The following is a 14184-nucleotide window of genomic DNA, read 5'->3' on the forward strand; positions in this document are numbered from 1 at the left end:
GGAGGCGTTTCGGCATTGTTCTCGCCCAGTGCAAAGTTCTGTAGGTTTCAGCCTATGTACTTGAAGTTAGACGTGCAGGATCTTGTAGGTTTCACATTATAGCGCAGAGTAGATCAGATAGAGGCTGGCCACTATCATAGTTTTGTTTATTAGCCTCGAGCGGCCCTGTGTATACTGATGCATCTGTATGTGCATTTCTATTTTATTTGAAACTTGCATATTTGTCACTCTCACTCATGTTCACGCTCTCCGTCTCTGTTATCGTACTTTTTTATTTCTTTGTGCTTTAGTTTCTCCCGATGAAGTGTTCATGACGTTGCACGTGTAGTGGGAGGTGCGTCACACTCGAAGCGGACCAATCGCTGACTTGCCCGTTCTTCTTCTCGTTCCTCCCAGGGATATCCCGCCTACTACGAGCATCGCCCGAGCCCTGTGCACGCCCCACCGCTCGACCCGTGTGCTGCCCGTGGTGCTCCCGTGCAGACACTTCGAAAGCCGGAAAGGGGGGAAAAAAGAAGAAACGAGATAAAAACAAAAGAGAGAGAAAACAAGAGCAGCCTCTCTGTGTTCCCCTCCGAGGAACCCCGCCAGGATTATGAGCGAACTGCCTGGTGAGTGGTTCGGGCAGCGCCGCTGCCCTATTTATACGCGGGCCGCCACCGCCAGCATACTTCGCCTTCTTTTCAGGCTCCATCACCACTGCCACCACTGGGCGCACTTTCTGCGTTTTATTTTTTATTTGCGTTGACGTGTTATTATTATTATAATTTTTTTAATGCCTTGCTCGTTTTAGTTTGTAAAGTTCTAGTAGGAAGAGTCCCGAGGTTCTGCTGCAGAAAAAAAAAAAAAAGAAATGGTTTTGAGCTGCAGGGCTTCATAAAATTGGCGATATTTGAGCTGTACGGGGATTTTGTGTTTTTTTTCACTGGTTTTAGTAGCAGCGGTGAATTATTATGCTGGTGCGCCCCTGGGTTCCTTATTACCAATACTAGTACTAGTACTAGTATTAGTAATAAGGTAATACTAGTACTGCTACTACCGCAACTTCCAGCATCGTACGGCTGTACAACAAGCACTGCTGGCCAGTACTGAGGGTTTGGCCGCTCCCCTGCGCGGATGCCCTGGTCGCGACGCCAGCGCCGCCGAGCGGCCTGAGTAACGGGAGAGAGAGGGAACACAGAGAGGGGTTTCCATAGTTACGTAACGAACGGCGGTGCCGGCGCGTGACTCAGCCTGCCCGCCAGCTCTCCTCCCAAAAGGGCTCCTGGCTCGAGGCGCGATCAGCGGCCCCTGCTTGCTCTCTTGTCTAGTCCTCCTGCCGACGTCCCGTCGACATCCAGGTCGTGTTTCATTTCTCAAGTGTGGGAAAAGCTCTCCGGGTGTCGCTGCTCTATACACCTCAGGGTGTCTTGTCAGAGGCAGGCTTATTGATGGGGCGGTCCCATTTGAACCATGCATTTTTTGTCTTCTTCGTGGAAAAGAAAAATGGGTTGCAAAATTCGCGAGAAACTATGTACTGTATATCAGCTTTGCGTGAGGGGGTGAAGGGTGTGGGGGGTGGAGATATTCAATGGTATCTACGGTGTAAAGGTGTAAATCTCTCATTGCGAATGGAGTCGGCATTTGCATGCTTGATCTGTCTAAAGTTAATTTGCGTTCTAGAGAACGTATAGGGTCTTGTTTAACCTTTCCTCTCCTCTCGGATAAATGGAAAGTCGTTTAGTGGATGCATCTATCCTGCAATGTAAAAGAAGACTACGTATGAGCCCAGCTGGCTGACTTTCTTCACCTCCAACGTCCCATTCAACTAAACGCTTTGGCTCCGCCAGCGCATTGAAAAAAGACGGCCCACGAATCGAACCCGGCTTTTTTGTAAGCTAATTTTCGACTGTATATTTAAATGCCTTGTCGTGGCTGTCTCTACTATAGTGTTGTGAAGTGCTTTTTGTTTGTTTGCTTCGGTATCTAAGATCTAGGATATCTAGGATCTAGGATAGTATCTAGGATAGAAAATGGTCTGTAGTGTTCGCATAGTTGACAGCGGCGGTTGTTCGCCAGCCTGTGACATGAATCAAATGGTATTACACATTCGGGTTCTTGACAGACCAGTGCTAATTGTAGGACCGTGTACCGATAGGAAGAGCTCAGCAGCAGAGGTTCAGGCCGGTTTGTATGTAAACAAAAAATGAAATAAAAGAAACGTTCTCTCACTATATCTTCTGCGACGAGACAAATTTCGCGCGGGCGTGAAGGAGAAAAACCGGTGGCACTTCTTGTGGCAGCACGTCATTGTGTTATCGCGCAGTCTTTTATTAAACGTACCCGTTACGTAATACTGAACGTGTAAAATCTGTATGTCATGAAGGTACAGCCCTGGCCTCACCTCCGAGGCGTACGCTCTTGCGCGCACGAACGTTTGTTAAAGCCGGTTCGCGCATGCGCGCGGTACGCAGCATAAAACTTCCTAATATTACCTGGAGAGAAAGCTGACGCCACTATCTTATGTTTCGTAAAGAACAGTTCATTTATAATACCGCACTTGACATGCCGGGCAGACGAGCTCTGTCGGCTGCAGAACTGTAAATGTGGCCAAAAAGTGCTGAAGAAAAAAAAAAAAGCGAAAGAAAGAAAGTAGGAGCGTTGTTTTACAATCGCAAATATGCTAACATCCAACATTCCTGGAGGCGGCAGAAAGTTAGGTGGGCGGATGAGATTAAGAAGTTCGCAGGGGTCAAGTGGATGCAGCTAGCACAGAACCGGGTTAAGTGGAGAAATATGGGAGAGGCCTTCGCCCTGCAGTGGGTATAATCAGGCTGATGATGATGATGAATATGCCTGCTGTATAAGTTGCAATAAACGAGCAGAAAAGCACGTTGTGTAAGCAGCCATCGACTGCCACCGAGAAACGTGTTTCAGGGGCAGGGTCTTATATGAGCAGAGCTTTAGACGGGATTAAAAAAGGCGAAACAGGAAATTACCTTATACACGGTATTTAAGTTGTGATTACGTTGTAAAAGTCGGTCATCAAGAAGACAGTAAACTGCCTGCTTTCTTTGTTCTCGAACCCAGACGTCAGGTCGGCACATTTATTCCCGTTCGACGAGGATTCCTTCTGAAATCGCAGTTCCATTAAAAAAGGAGAGGAGGGTGGGGGGGGGGGGGGCACATTCTCTTTGTGCTTCAGCACACTGTTACAGCGTTACAATAAGAGGAAAACAGCATCCTATACTTACAAACGGCGGTGCCAGGCAATTTTGTCAGAAGCCCGGCACTGTTAACGGGCGGCAAGCATGCAGTAGCAGATATAGAGTGAAGGAGTAGATTTTTTGCTCGGTATATAAAAAAACGTTAACCAAATAAATGTACAGGCCATATATATATGGCCTAGTGTAGCAGTCTGGTTGCGAGATGTACGCCAGCTCTAGACTGGCAGAGAAGAGATGCTGTCGCTATCCGTGCGTTATATGCACTTTCTGAGAGTAACTTGTGCATTACATTATCGCCGCTCCCTGCTCGGAACGCGAAATGGCGGCTGATAACCTCGAGGCGTTGGCCCGGCCGTCGTACAGCGTATAGGGGAGAAAACCTGGGCCAGGGGGCGCTGCGCCGCTCTGTGCGTCAGCGCCCTCCATGGAGACCCCGCCAAAATCTACGCGCAGCCCGGCCGCGTCGTCTGCTAGCCGCCGCATAGAAAAGCATGTTGTCGTCTGCTCCGCGCTGCTTTCTAGCACGTGTTTGCGCGCGCGCGCTCGGTTGTTTCTCTCCTCCTCCGGCCGCATTGTGGCCACCTTCGCGCTCTAACAATGAGGGGGGAAGAAGAAAGAAAAGAACTAGAAGGAAAATAATGACGGCGCACTTTTTTCGCGAAGCTTATGTGGAAACGGTAACGGGATGGTTGTGGGCCTTTCTTTTTTTTTTCTTTTTTTTTTTGGGGGGGGGGATATTTCGTACCGTTCGTGTGTCGTACTTCTCTAACTAGCGGTGCTGAAGCAGCCATCGTGGAACCGGGTCGGCCTCAGGAAACAGATATTCGTCATTAATGCGATCACTTTACGTCAATCATCCTATCCTCATACGCGATCCTGCTTCGGGAGCTCAAAACTGCGCGTTCGCTATAGGAGATAACTGAACTAGGAATTGCGCAGCGTAACAGTGGAATTAAGAAGACAAAGATTTCCGTGGAGAGATGTCCCCGTCTGCATGGAAAGTCGTCAGACATTTCCTCGCTGTTCGTCTCGTGGAGAGGAAACTGCCGCAAAAATGGCATGCCTCGGCTTCTGGGGAATGACCCAGGTCGTTAAGAAACCCCTCATCGTTAACGGTAGCTAGGTCATTGATTTCGGATGACAGCGCCGCAGCAGTAAACTTCCCCTGGCCGGTGTCGGCAGGAACCAAAGGGTAAGGCGGCATGTTTTGTGCCTTTGTAGGGAATGCATCCTAAACGCGCCGAAAACAGGCCCCACGGCGCCGGCAGCACTGCCTAAAACGTTTGTCCCCAAAGAGCTGAATAGGCCCCTTTCAAGTGACCAGTCACAAAGGGAAAGGAAGGAGCACTCGAAGGCTGGACCCTTCATTCTGTGAACATGGACAGAGGCATCAAGAGGTGCCGCCTCAAATTCTTCAAGATACCTGTCGTTTGCCTCCCGCCTTCAAGCAGCGAATTCGCGTTCATTTTTTTTTATGTATGTCTGAGCCTGCCAACAAGCGCTCTTTGAAAACAATTTCCGGCGATCAATTAATCATAATTTCTTGCTTTCAAAAGCACCGATAAAAAACATGCCTCCAGCCAGCCTCTATGTCAGCCGGGGCACAGAAAAAAGCAAAATTAAGAAATCCCACTGGCAAAGAGCGCCAGCTTTGCGCGCGAGAACGCGCCACCAACCCCCCTCGTCCTCACTCTCCTTCTCCCGCTCCGCGTGCACGCGCGGCTGAACGTAGCACGCGCTCCCGAGCGAGCGGGCTGCGCAGACTCCGCAGACAGCCACGCGCAGCGCGGACGCGGATGCGCGTAGGTTTTGTAGTTCCTCTCCGCTCCGCTGGAAACCGAGCGCTGGCGTCGCGGAGCAAACTCCAGATTTGGTTCCCTATACCCACCACGGACGCGTACAGTGTGTGTAATGAGGCTGTGCACGTGCCGCTGGCCGCTTTTCAGCGTCGCATCGCATGCACTGTGCGGGTTGTAGATGGGCATAACGCGTGCTGCCGGGGCTGGGAATCCCCGCGCGGCAATATCGAGCTCGCAAAGCAATTGCGACTGCGTTTATACGTGTGCATGCGAAGGCATGTGTCGACGATACAGCGAAATGGTCTGGTGGCTGAGACGCATTCCCGTGCGGTCCCCGCGCAGCTGGTTGCATATGTAGGCCGCTGACGATAAGCGGGAATCCGCCTCGCAGAGGCGGACATCTCACGACGGGGCGCGCTGCACTTCTCTCCTTTCCGTTGCATAGATTAAATATATATATTTTCTACGAACTGACGACCAGGAAATCGGGGAATTCTCCAAGGCTAACTCACTATAAGTATAGCCGCACGCCCTCTCGTTTCAACTGATCAGTGTATCATTCTGCGCCGGCTTGAAATCGTCATTAATAAATTCTTCTTGTGCTTTCTTAAACCTGAACGGGTTCTCAGACAAGGATGTCAAACAGTCTATTTTATGCGACAGGACAAAACCTCATCATGTTTGGAGACTGTGCAATCTACCGGTATATATTCAGGGAGGCAGCGCGTTTTGTTATGTGAGAGAAAAACGAGACTGAGTTCGCGACCCTGTTTCGCGTGACTCGGAGGTGACGTCACAAACTGAAAAAAAAAAAAAAAAGAGGCAATTGCACTGAATGGCTTAAATATATACTGCTGGAATAGCGAGTGAAAACGATTAGTTCTGTCATAAAATGTCCGGCATGACCTAAAACACGCCTCAGAAATTTGTCTCGCTAATTCTCGCCATAGGGCGAGAATTAGCGTGCTGACATTGTTTGAGATGCCGAATATGCAGTGTTGCCTGCAGAACTCAGCTGGACTGAGGTCACGGAACCAACGAACTAAAGATCAGTTCGAGCCGGAATGCATGGCTTCCGATGTTGGAAATAATCAGGCACGAGGAAAACGAGAAGAGTATAAGTTTTATTCGAATGCAATGTAGAAGGCGCTGATGAAAATTTTGTGCTGCTGTCAGAGGCGCTTTGCTCTGTTTCCCTAGTGTGGTCTTGCAACGAACGGGAAAGTTGTGGGTAGCTACGGACTTTCCACGCCTTATTGTTGCCGAGCGCTCATTGGGCGATTGGAAAGTGCATTGCTCAGAAGAATCGACTGTGTTAAAATTGTTACCTACCGGTACAGATTTGCGCGAACGGATATAGTTGGTGACCTTCGACAGGTCACTGTTTCCATGTGTTTCGTATCTACCTGCGTTGATGGCAGATCAGGTTTCTATGCAAGGCTGCTGAGATAAACACGCCCCCTTATCTGGTCGCAAGGAACAGCCTCCGCTATCTTGGAGGCGATGTGGGCAGAGGCTTGAAAAAGGGGGGGGGGGGGGGGGGGGGGGTTATCTGGTCGCAAGGAACAGCCTCCGCTATCTTGGAGGCGATGTGGGCAGAGGCTTGAAAAAAGGGGGGGGGGGGGGCGAACAGGGCCGGGCTTATGTGCTAGTCGAAGACAGTGAGTGGCCTTGTCCGTCGGCCGAGGCTGGGGTTCAATGACTGTCGTTGGCCGCTATTGATAGTTGAACTGCTATAGCGCGACCCGTTCCGCTTTGGCGACTGACTGCACGTCTGTGGATAGCACCCTACGGTAGCGGTATGCAGTAACGATAGCAATCTTATTGCTGCTGTTGCAGTCGGATACGACTCGGGACAAAAAACGTTGCAGCATTTTGCCCCTAAGTAGACCCCTCCTGCAACCAATGACATCTGCGGATTCTCATGACGTCATGGATAATCACTTCAGACTTTGCTAGCATGTCAACGTAGGGTGTAGCAGATGAAAGGAGGCTCACCAGGAATTAATTTTATTAACCACTATAAAAAATCGGTCGACTCCATTTGCTGAGGGAAAGCTACCTTTTTTTTTTTTTTTTTTTTTCATAGTTGTAACCTACCATAATGATATCTTGCGATGGAAAGGTACGTATTTCGTAGCGCATTGGCCTCTTTATGAGACTCGTTTGAGAGAAGGAGACGAATTGAACATGCTACGAGCTCGGTAGGGACAACGTACGAAAGGGAGAAAATAGTTTGGTAATCGATAATCGAAGCGGGGTGGAACTTGTGAAGAATAGCCCTGTCACTGTTGACAGCGAATGTGTAAAGACCATTTTACGACCCTTGGAGAAACCAGTATGACTCACTTTCCTTTGCTACGAGAACAGCCCAGCTCCCCAATATGGCAGCACCCTTCACCCCTTTATAAAATCGGTTGCGAGGCTGATGTGAAACCTGTAACTGCTGTTAGTGTTAAGTGTTTTGGGAGGCAGAAAAACCCGGAACTACACGCGGGCGGCTAGCGATATCTACCGATAGGGCAAATAAACAATAACAGAAAGAGATATAACCCGGAGTTTTTGTCCAGAGCTAAAAAAATGATAATAAATCGAAACGGATGTTGTTTACCTGCACAGATAAAAAGAACATTTTTGCGTAATTGCTTTATGATGTCCCTTCGGCGATGGGCATTTTGAAAAACTCATTTTCCTTTCTTAAGCTTCTAAAAAGCAATACGTAAGATTCTTATTTGCATGAAAATTGACATCGAGATTGAACGCGCGGTTATCAAAAACGTCAGTTTCGCGTCCTTTTTCAACCTCCCTTAAAGAAGAAGAAAAAAAAAAAAGCAGCAACCCCCGACGACAGATTCTTGAGCATTGGTAACAATTGTGTAACCGTATTTCCCTCCTACATCGGTTGTTATTTGAAGACGCGCGTTTATGCCCAATGTAAGAGGAAAGTCGAGGCGGCGGCGCGCGTCACGAACAGATAAGGTTCGCAGAAGCCATCGAGACGCGAGCTCTCCCTTCCAGGAGAACGCACTTTTTATGCTTTTGTTTTTCCTCTTTTACCACTCGCCTGGGCCCGCTCATCTTGTTGTCGCTGCATTTGTGCATCCTGCGTCGCAGCATCGTGTTATTTAAAGAACGAGACGCGCTGTAGCCGCGCACAAATGCGTGATTTGTCTCCCCCCTCCCCTGATTTGATAGGGGAACAATAGGGAGATGAGGAGAGAGTACGCTTTCTCCGCGCGCGCTGCGGATGGCTGGCTGCACTTTCTCGCTGGAAAGCACATGTACTTATTTCCCTCGGTGCTCGTTCCTTAAATCGCGATGGAGGATATAAGGATGCCTCGGCGAAGAAACTATGGAGGGGTGGGGAAAGCATGTGTGGATATGGGAATCGGGATATTGTAGGGGGGGAAAAGAGGCGCGGGCGCACGTGGAACGTCAGGAGCGCGTGGCATGCGCGCGACCGTAATTTGCTCCAGACATCTCGACCGCTCTCCAGTGAAGAATGCCGTGCAAACATGCAGATACCCTCGGCAGAGAACAGGCAGATGAGTTTTTCTCTCCTCTCTTGGCTGGGAGGGACGCGTTAGTCATAATCCTCAGCACGTTACTGCTCTTCGGACTTCTGTTCTTTAGCATCGACGACTACGGGCCTTAGAAATTTCGAAATGCGCCTTGGCCGCGCAGTTCTATCGAGCGAGAGGCAGCACGTTATGTGCGGTGAGCTTTCCTCTGACCGCAGTAAGGTTGAAACTCGGCGAATATAAGTGGGGAGGTTAAGTGGATGGGCAGCACGTTGTCTTCCGGATGTTGCTGGCGCGTCTCGTCTACGGAGGGCCCATCGGAGGTGTGTCGCAGAAGGAATAAACAATGCGAATGCTGAAAACTCTTCTGTATGCTTGGCTTCCACACTTCTGCAGGGCGCACGTGTGCACACCCTATCTCTTGTACAGAGTGGCCACCGCCACGCTGGCGGGAAAGCGGCGGCAGAGGCCGGCGTTGGCCGCTGGCGCCCGCGGAGCTCACTCGTTACCGCGCTCCTCCGTCTTTAAAACACTGCGGGAGTGGACGTATTTAGTGCGCGCGCCGTAAAAAGCGAGAAGGCGTCCGGTCTGCGATGTGATGGCCGTGGTGGGATGGCAGTGGTCGGTGGAACTTGAAGTGCTAGGCGCTCGCTTCCTTGACTGGGGAGCGGTGGAGCAGGGACGGTGGCGAGGGTGTCGAGACGACGCCACGTGTGCGTGTCTGAAAGGGCCCTTCAGCAGCTGAGCTAGCGGGCTGCTATCCCGTCTCGCGGCTGCCCGGAGTCTAATGGCTTCTTTATTATTTCTGGTCCCTCGTTGTAGAGAGGGAGCGGGAGGAAAGCTGCTCTTGTCTACTCAGCAGTGAAGGCTAAAGGAGGGGGCTCCTGCAGAGCCGCTTCAGCCCTGTCTTCCGGTGGCATCAGGTTCTCGAAGGATGCCTCAGAAGAGGTGTGTGTTGAGGGTTGAGAGAGAGCGAGGAGGATGAACCCCGCCTGGAGCCCCTGCCTCGTCGCTGCTTTTATCCTTTGCCTTCTTTCGCTCCTTTGCTTTGGTGCTTTGATACCTTTGCCGTTTTGTTCCTCCGCTGTTTCTTTTCGGAGAAAAACGGCGGAGGCGCACCGTACTTTGACAGAGCCGGCTGAGGGGGAGGCAGCAAATTATGGTTGGCTCCCCTCTCCCCTCTCGTTTTCTTTTGCCCTTTCCTTTCTCTTTTGTTGCCGTCGCTGCTGCAGAAATACCAATCACCAAACCCATGCAGCCTAGAGAATGCTGAAAATATATGTCCGTGCACTGTGGTGTTGAGAATTAGTGGAGCAACGCCCTCATTGAAGCGTTCGCCAGGTCCAAGTGGAACAGGGATTGATAGCGGGTGCCCTCGTGGTATTAGCGATGGCCACAGTCGTCGAAACTACCGCCAGTAAGCGATAAAATCCTGATTAGAATGCAGGAACAGTCATGCTGGGAGATTTCATGTGGTAAACTTCGTGGTCATCGCACATACAGGTAGTTATCGAAACACCCCCGCTGCGGCCTTTTGAGCAGTGAAATATCGATGTGGAACAGTAAGGTATAAGGTATTCGTTAGGTGCGATCGGTATTTGGTAGCATCGCCTTGCGTCGATCTGGACTGGAGGAGAAGGGGCGAAAGCCACCCGGTGGTTATATGATACAAGCAGACCTGAGAATGGGCGAGTTTGCAGGTGGACGGGCGCGCGCGATACTGCCTCCACATCCTCTCCCACTCGTTGGCCCCATTCACTCTGTGTGGCGCCTTTCCGAGGACGTGGACAAACACTTATTAGGACCTCGTCACCGTTCGCGCCTCTCCCTGCTGGAAGCAAACACCATTTTTCGCCTCCCACCGTGGAGCTATAGCTGAGGTAGGTTATTGCGGGGTGAATGTGGCGCTGTTCCCTCGCCTGCTCGCCGTGAAGAGGTGGAAACACGGGCACACTCTTCTACCCACGTCTCGACGAGGGCTGTGGTTCTGTACGTTTCATCATGACCGCGTCTCACGAACACGCCATGGCCTTATCTCTCTACGCGATCGAGGTCGTTACAGTTTAGGTCACTGTTTAGTGTTTAGGCTGTGGTAAATCAAGTGAATGGGCAGTTCACACGTCTAGAAAACCCGCATTAATTAATAGACGTTAATAGTTAATAGAGGCCTTATTTCGAATTTAGTCTTACATATATGCACGACCTTTCTTTGCTATTGTGACGCGAAGAAAGCATCGTCGCTGTATACGGTATTTCAGTTAAACGAATCTCGCTCTTGTACAGACACGTAGGAATCGATGAGGTTTGATGGTATAATGAATCTCTCTCCGTGGTTGTCCGGTATCGCTCACTGCTGCGAAGTTTAGCTTATCACTAGAGCCATCCTCGCCAGCGAACCCTCGGAAGCTTAAGACATGTGGCTTAATGAAAGTGGACTGCAGTGAAGCAGTGAAGTGCACCTGACTTTTTTCGCCATTATTAGGGGCTACGTTGCGAATGTTTGCATGTGTTTCGGAATCGGGTGGACAGCTTTGCTTCGTCGATAGAGACATTTATTTCAGCGGATGCAGTAAGCTTGCACACGTAGTAATTACTTCGTTGCATGCGCTGTGACCCTCTGACCTTTGCGAACAGCATTCGTAAAGTGGACATTAAACAGTACAGTGCCAGCTGGTGCCAAAAGTGTCAAAGTACATTAGCACTGAGTTGAAGAATGTTTTCTTTTTAGTAATTATCGATGCCAGTGATGGATAAATTACGAGGCCCCCCCTCCCCCTTTTTTTTTTCTTTTGCGCGAAGAAAAACTACGCCGATTGACGGAAATACAAAAGCCTACAGAAAGGTTGAAATGCTTCGCCATGGGCTACTGATGCAAAATGGCTTGAAAATCGCCCAGTTATCGAAAAGAAAGGGAGGGGGAGACTAATTGTCGCTTTTACCTGAGTGTGGGCGCGGAAGTTTGCGAAATCAAAACGAATGGAACCATTCACAGCTTTGATAGAGGCGAAACGTAAGGCGCCGGTGTACTGTTGGATGTCAATGCACGATAAATAATCCCAAGTGGTCCAATTTACCGGCAGCCCTCCACTATGCATGCCCTCCCTCGCATAGGGTGAGTCGTTTCGAGACGTTAAATCTAATAAGCCAAACTAGTCCAAAACTTCAAGCATACCGTACGTGTTACCGTTACCGGAGTATCTGAAGCCCGCATGCCGTTATCGCGCATGCGCAGGCCGCCTTGAGGCCGCCAGCTGGCGCCAGGTGCCCGGCAACTGCGCTCACGCGTGCTGTGTTGGACCAATCAAATCGTACGCACTGCAGCAGCGGGTGGACTCACGGTCACGGTACTCCCCTATTGCAAAAACCAGTGCCACTGGGAGCCAGCGCCCCAGCGCCATACCTGATTATGGTCCCAGTATGACGCTGGACATTGGGCGCACTGGGACGCGGCATACTGGGACGCTCCGCGCTGGCGGCACTGTTCGCCCTGAAAAAAAAGGGGTGGTATAAAAATTAAAAAGTAACGAAACAAGTTAGGTACATAAAAAAACAAAAAAAATTAAAAAAAAAAAATCAGTGCACCAAGCGTGCCTCGAACTAAGTCCTTAGGTACATAACAATCACTAACTGAGCACGCTAACCACTCGGCTACGCCAAGAACTAGGTTTTCTATAAACATTTTTGCATTTTATATCATGACCCGCATTTATAAGGTTGGGACTTCATGTTTCGCAGTCTACAGGTCATTGCTACCGCTCTAACAATTGCAACTTCTTGATGATTTTAGCTTGCTGTCTGCTCTCACGACTTGCAACTAATGTTCTGGGTGCCTATGCGCGCTATTTTGTGCACTGGAATCATTTTAACATGTGGAATTTGACATCGCTGTCAAATTTACCAACGCCGGCTCTTGGGTGGTGCTCTGCTACCGTGGGCCTAATTTTCGCTGAACACGGAGCTTTAGTAGAAGCCTTCAAGGAAAAACGTGCGACCAAGCTTCAATACCGGCAAGCGCCGCAGCGATGACCCTAATTGCGTGTAACTAAACCTTATTTGTATGTAAACATTGCGGGAAGCGTCGCGATGACCGAAGGCTCGGCTGCTTGATACGCAGAGTAAGAAGGGGCGCAAAAGCTTGAGAAACACGCCAAATATTATGTATTACAAGCGCTGTATGTTGTTGCTTTTTCTCTCATGGACCCATCGCTCGGTAAACCACTCTCTTCCTCGTTTTAGTTTTTCTTTCAGCTGTTGATACTGGGCCGTGGTGCAGGATACGATCGGCTGCGATTGAGCCCGCATTGAACATTTTGGCAGTAATCATTGTGTTAGAGTGCCCTTAAGATCAGCTGTGAAGTTGGTTATGCATGGTAGCCCACATTATTCAATTCCAGCTTTAGTAGTGCGTTAATCGTCAGTCTGTCATGAGATCGAGGCGCGGCGATCGTTGTCGCTCTCGAAACGACCTATCGAAACATGGAAACTCTAGAAAAAAGATAGTGCCTTTGTTTTCTTACAAATGCGCAACGACTTCGCAGCAAAAAGCGCTTGCTTGAACCATATTTTTCATATGCCCCCCGATGGTCGATTGAAAGTACGCTGTTGCCCTGTTGGCCCCTGAGGGATGCTACTCCGGCTGACGCCGCAGGCCGCACCGGCAATACTGGGGCACTGGGACCAGTGTGGCCCAGCGCACATACAGCGCTTCTCCCAGTGCATCGCGGATGCCAGCGACATACCCAGCGTGAAAAGTGTAATCCCAGCGTTTTTCTCCCATCGCACCAGTGCAGCCAGTGTCTTCCCGTTACTGCTCCAGTGAATATCGCAGACCTCCAGCGTGCCCAGCAGATCCAGTGCAAAACCAGCGCGAAAATCTTACTGGTTTCGCACTGGAGACGCTGGTTTTTGCAATAGGGTCTGGTAAACGATAACGCGGTATGTTTTGAGCCTTTCGTCAACTCAGCTCGTAATGTGCCCGCAACGCGTGGCGAGTTCCATAGTGTTCTGTCCATGTACGTCCAGGCTTGCCGCAGAGCCGCTGCTGAAGTCGTACCTGCCGCAAATTGTCAGTAATGAGAAGAAGGCACTGCGCTCCCTATTATTACACTTGCAAAGCACCACCGTTTGCTCCGCGAGAATGCTGATGATCAAGTGTGCAAAAACGATCGATCGAAGCCGATGTTTCAGAACAGCCAATTTTACGCGCTATAGCGTCCGAAATCACGCATCACATGGGCATGCTTGCATCCATGTGGACCTCGGTCGGTTCCAAAACCCTCTCCTCGCCGCGGTTAACGACGCTTCTCCTACGGGCACCAGAGACTAGAAAAGCGATATATATATATATATATATATATATATATATATATATATATATATATATATATATATATATATATATATATATATATATATATATATATATATATATAGAGAGAGAGAGAGAGAGAGAGAGAGAGAGAGAGAGAGAAATCGCGTCTGCCGTTCTGTGAGCGCTGGCAAGCCGTGCACGAACGAGAAAATACGCTCCTTCCCGCCGAGCAGACGATGCATGGCGACCGCTAGTTTCATCTGGCTACACTCTTTCGCCTGCTTGTCGTCTGCGTATATAGATGGAGAGATATTCGCATCATAGTCTCTCTTTCGCTATATATACAT

General features: G+C 49.7%; 2 protein-coding genes across 13 annotated transcripts in view; one reads left to right on the plus strand and one right to left on the minus strand.

The window, feature by feature from the left end:
- The window catches only part of LOC146197140 (uncharacterized), a 216137-nt gene that overhangs the window by 193741 nt on the left and 8212 nt on the right, over positions 1–14184 (minus strand). For both annotated transcript variants that reach the window (XR_014706177.1, XM_084598915.1), the window contains exon 2: positions 11927–12013. Coding sequence is in view for 1 of the 2 variants with exons in the window: in XM_084598915.1 (XP_084455041.1) it covers positions 11927–12013 (87 nt within the window). In the remaining variant the exon portion in view is untranslated. The remainder of the gene's footprint in view (positions 1–11926; positions 12014–14184) is intronic.
- Positions 1–14184, plus strand: part of LOC146197141 (uncharacterized) — a 212031-nt gene that overhangs the window by 145437 nt on the left and 52410 nt on the right. For all 11 annotated transcript variants that reach the window (XM_084598905.1, XM_084598910.1, XM_084598909.1 and 8 more), the window contains exon 3: positions 397–611. The gene's annotated coding sequence lies outside the window, so the exon portion shown is untranslated. The remainder of the gene's footprint in view (positions 1–396; positions 612–14184) is intronic.

The sequence above is a fragment of the Amblyomma maculatum genome, chromosome 3 (assembly GCF_055883805.1).
Source record: "Amblyomma maculatum isolate TAMU_Amacu chromosome 3, ASM5588380v1, whole genome shotgun sequence".
Lineage (NCBI taxonomy): Eukaryota > Metazoa > Arthropoda > Arachnida > Ixodida > Ixodidae > Amblyomma > Amblyomma maculatum.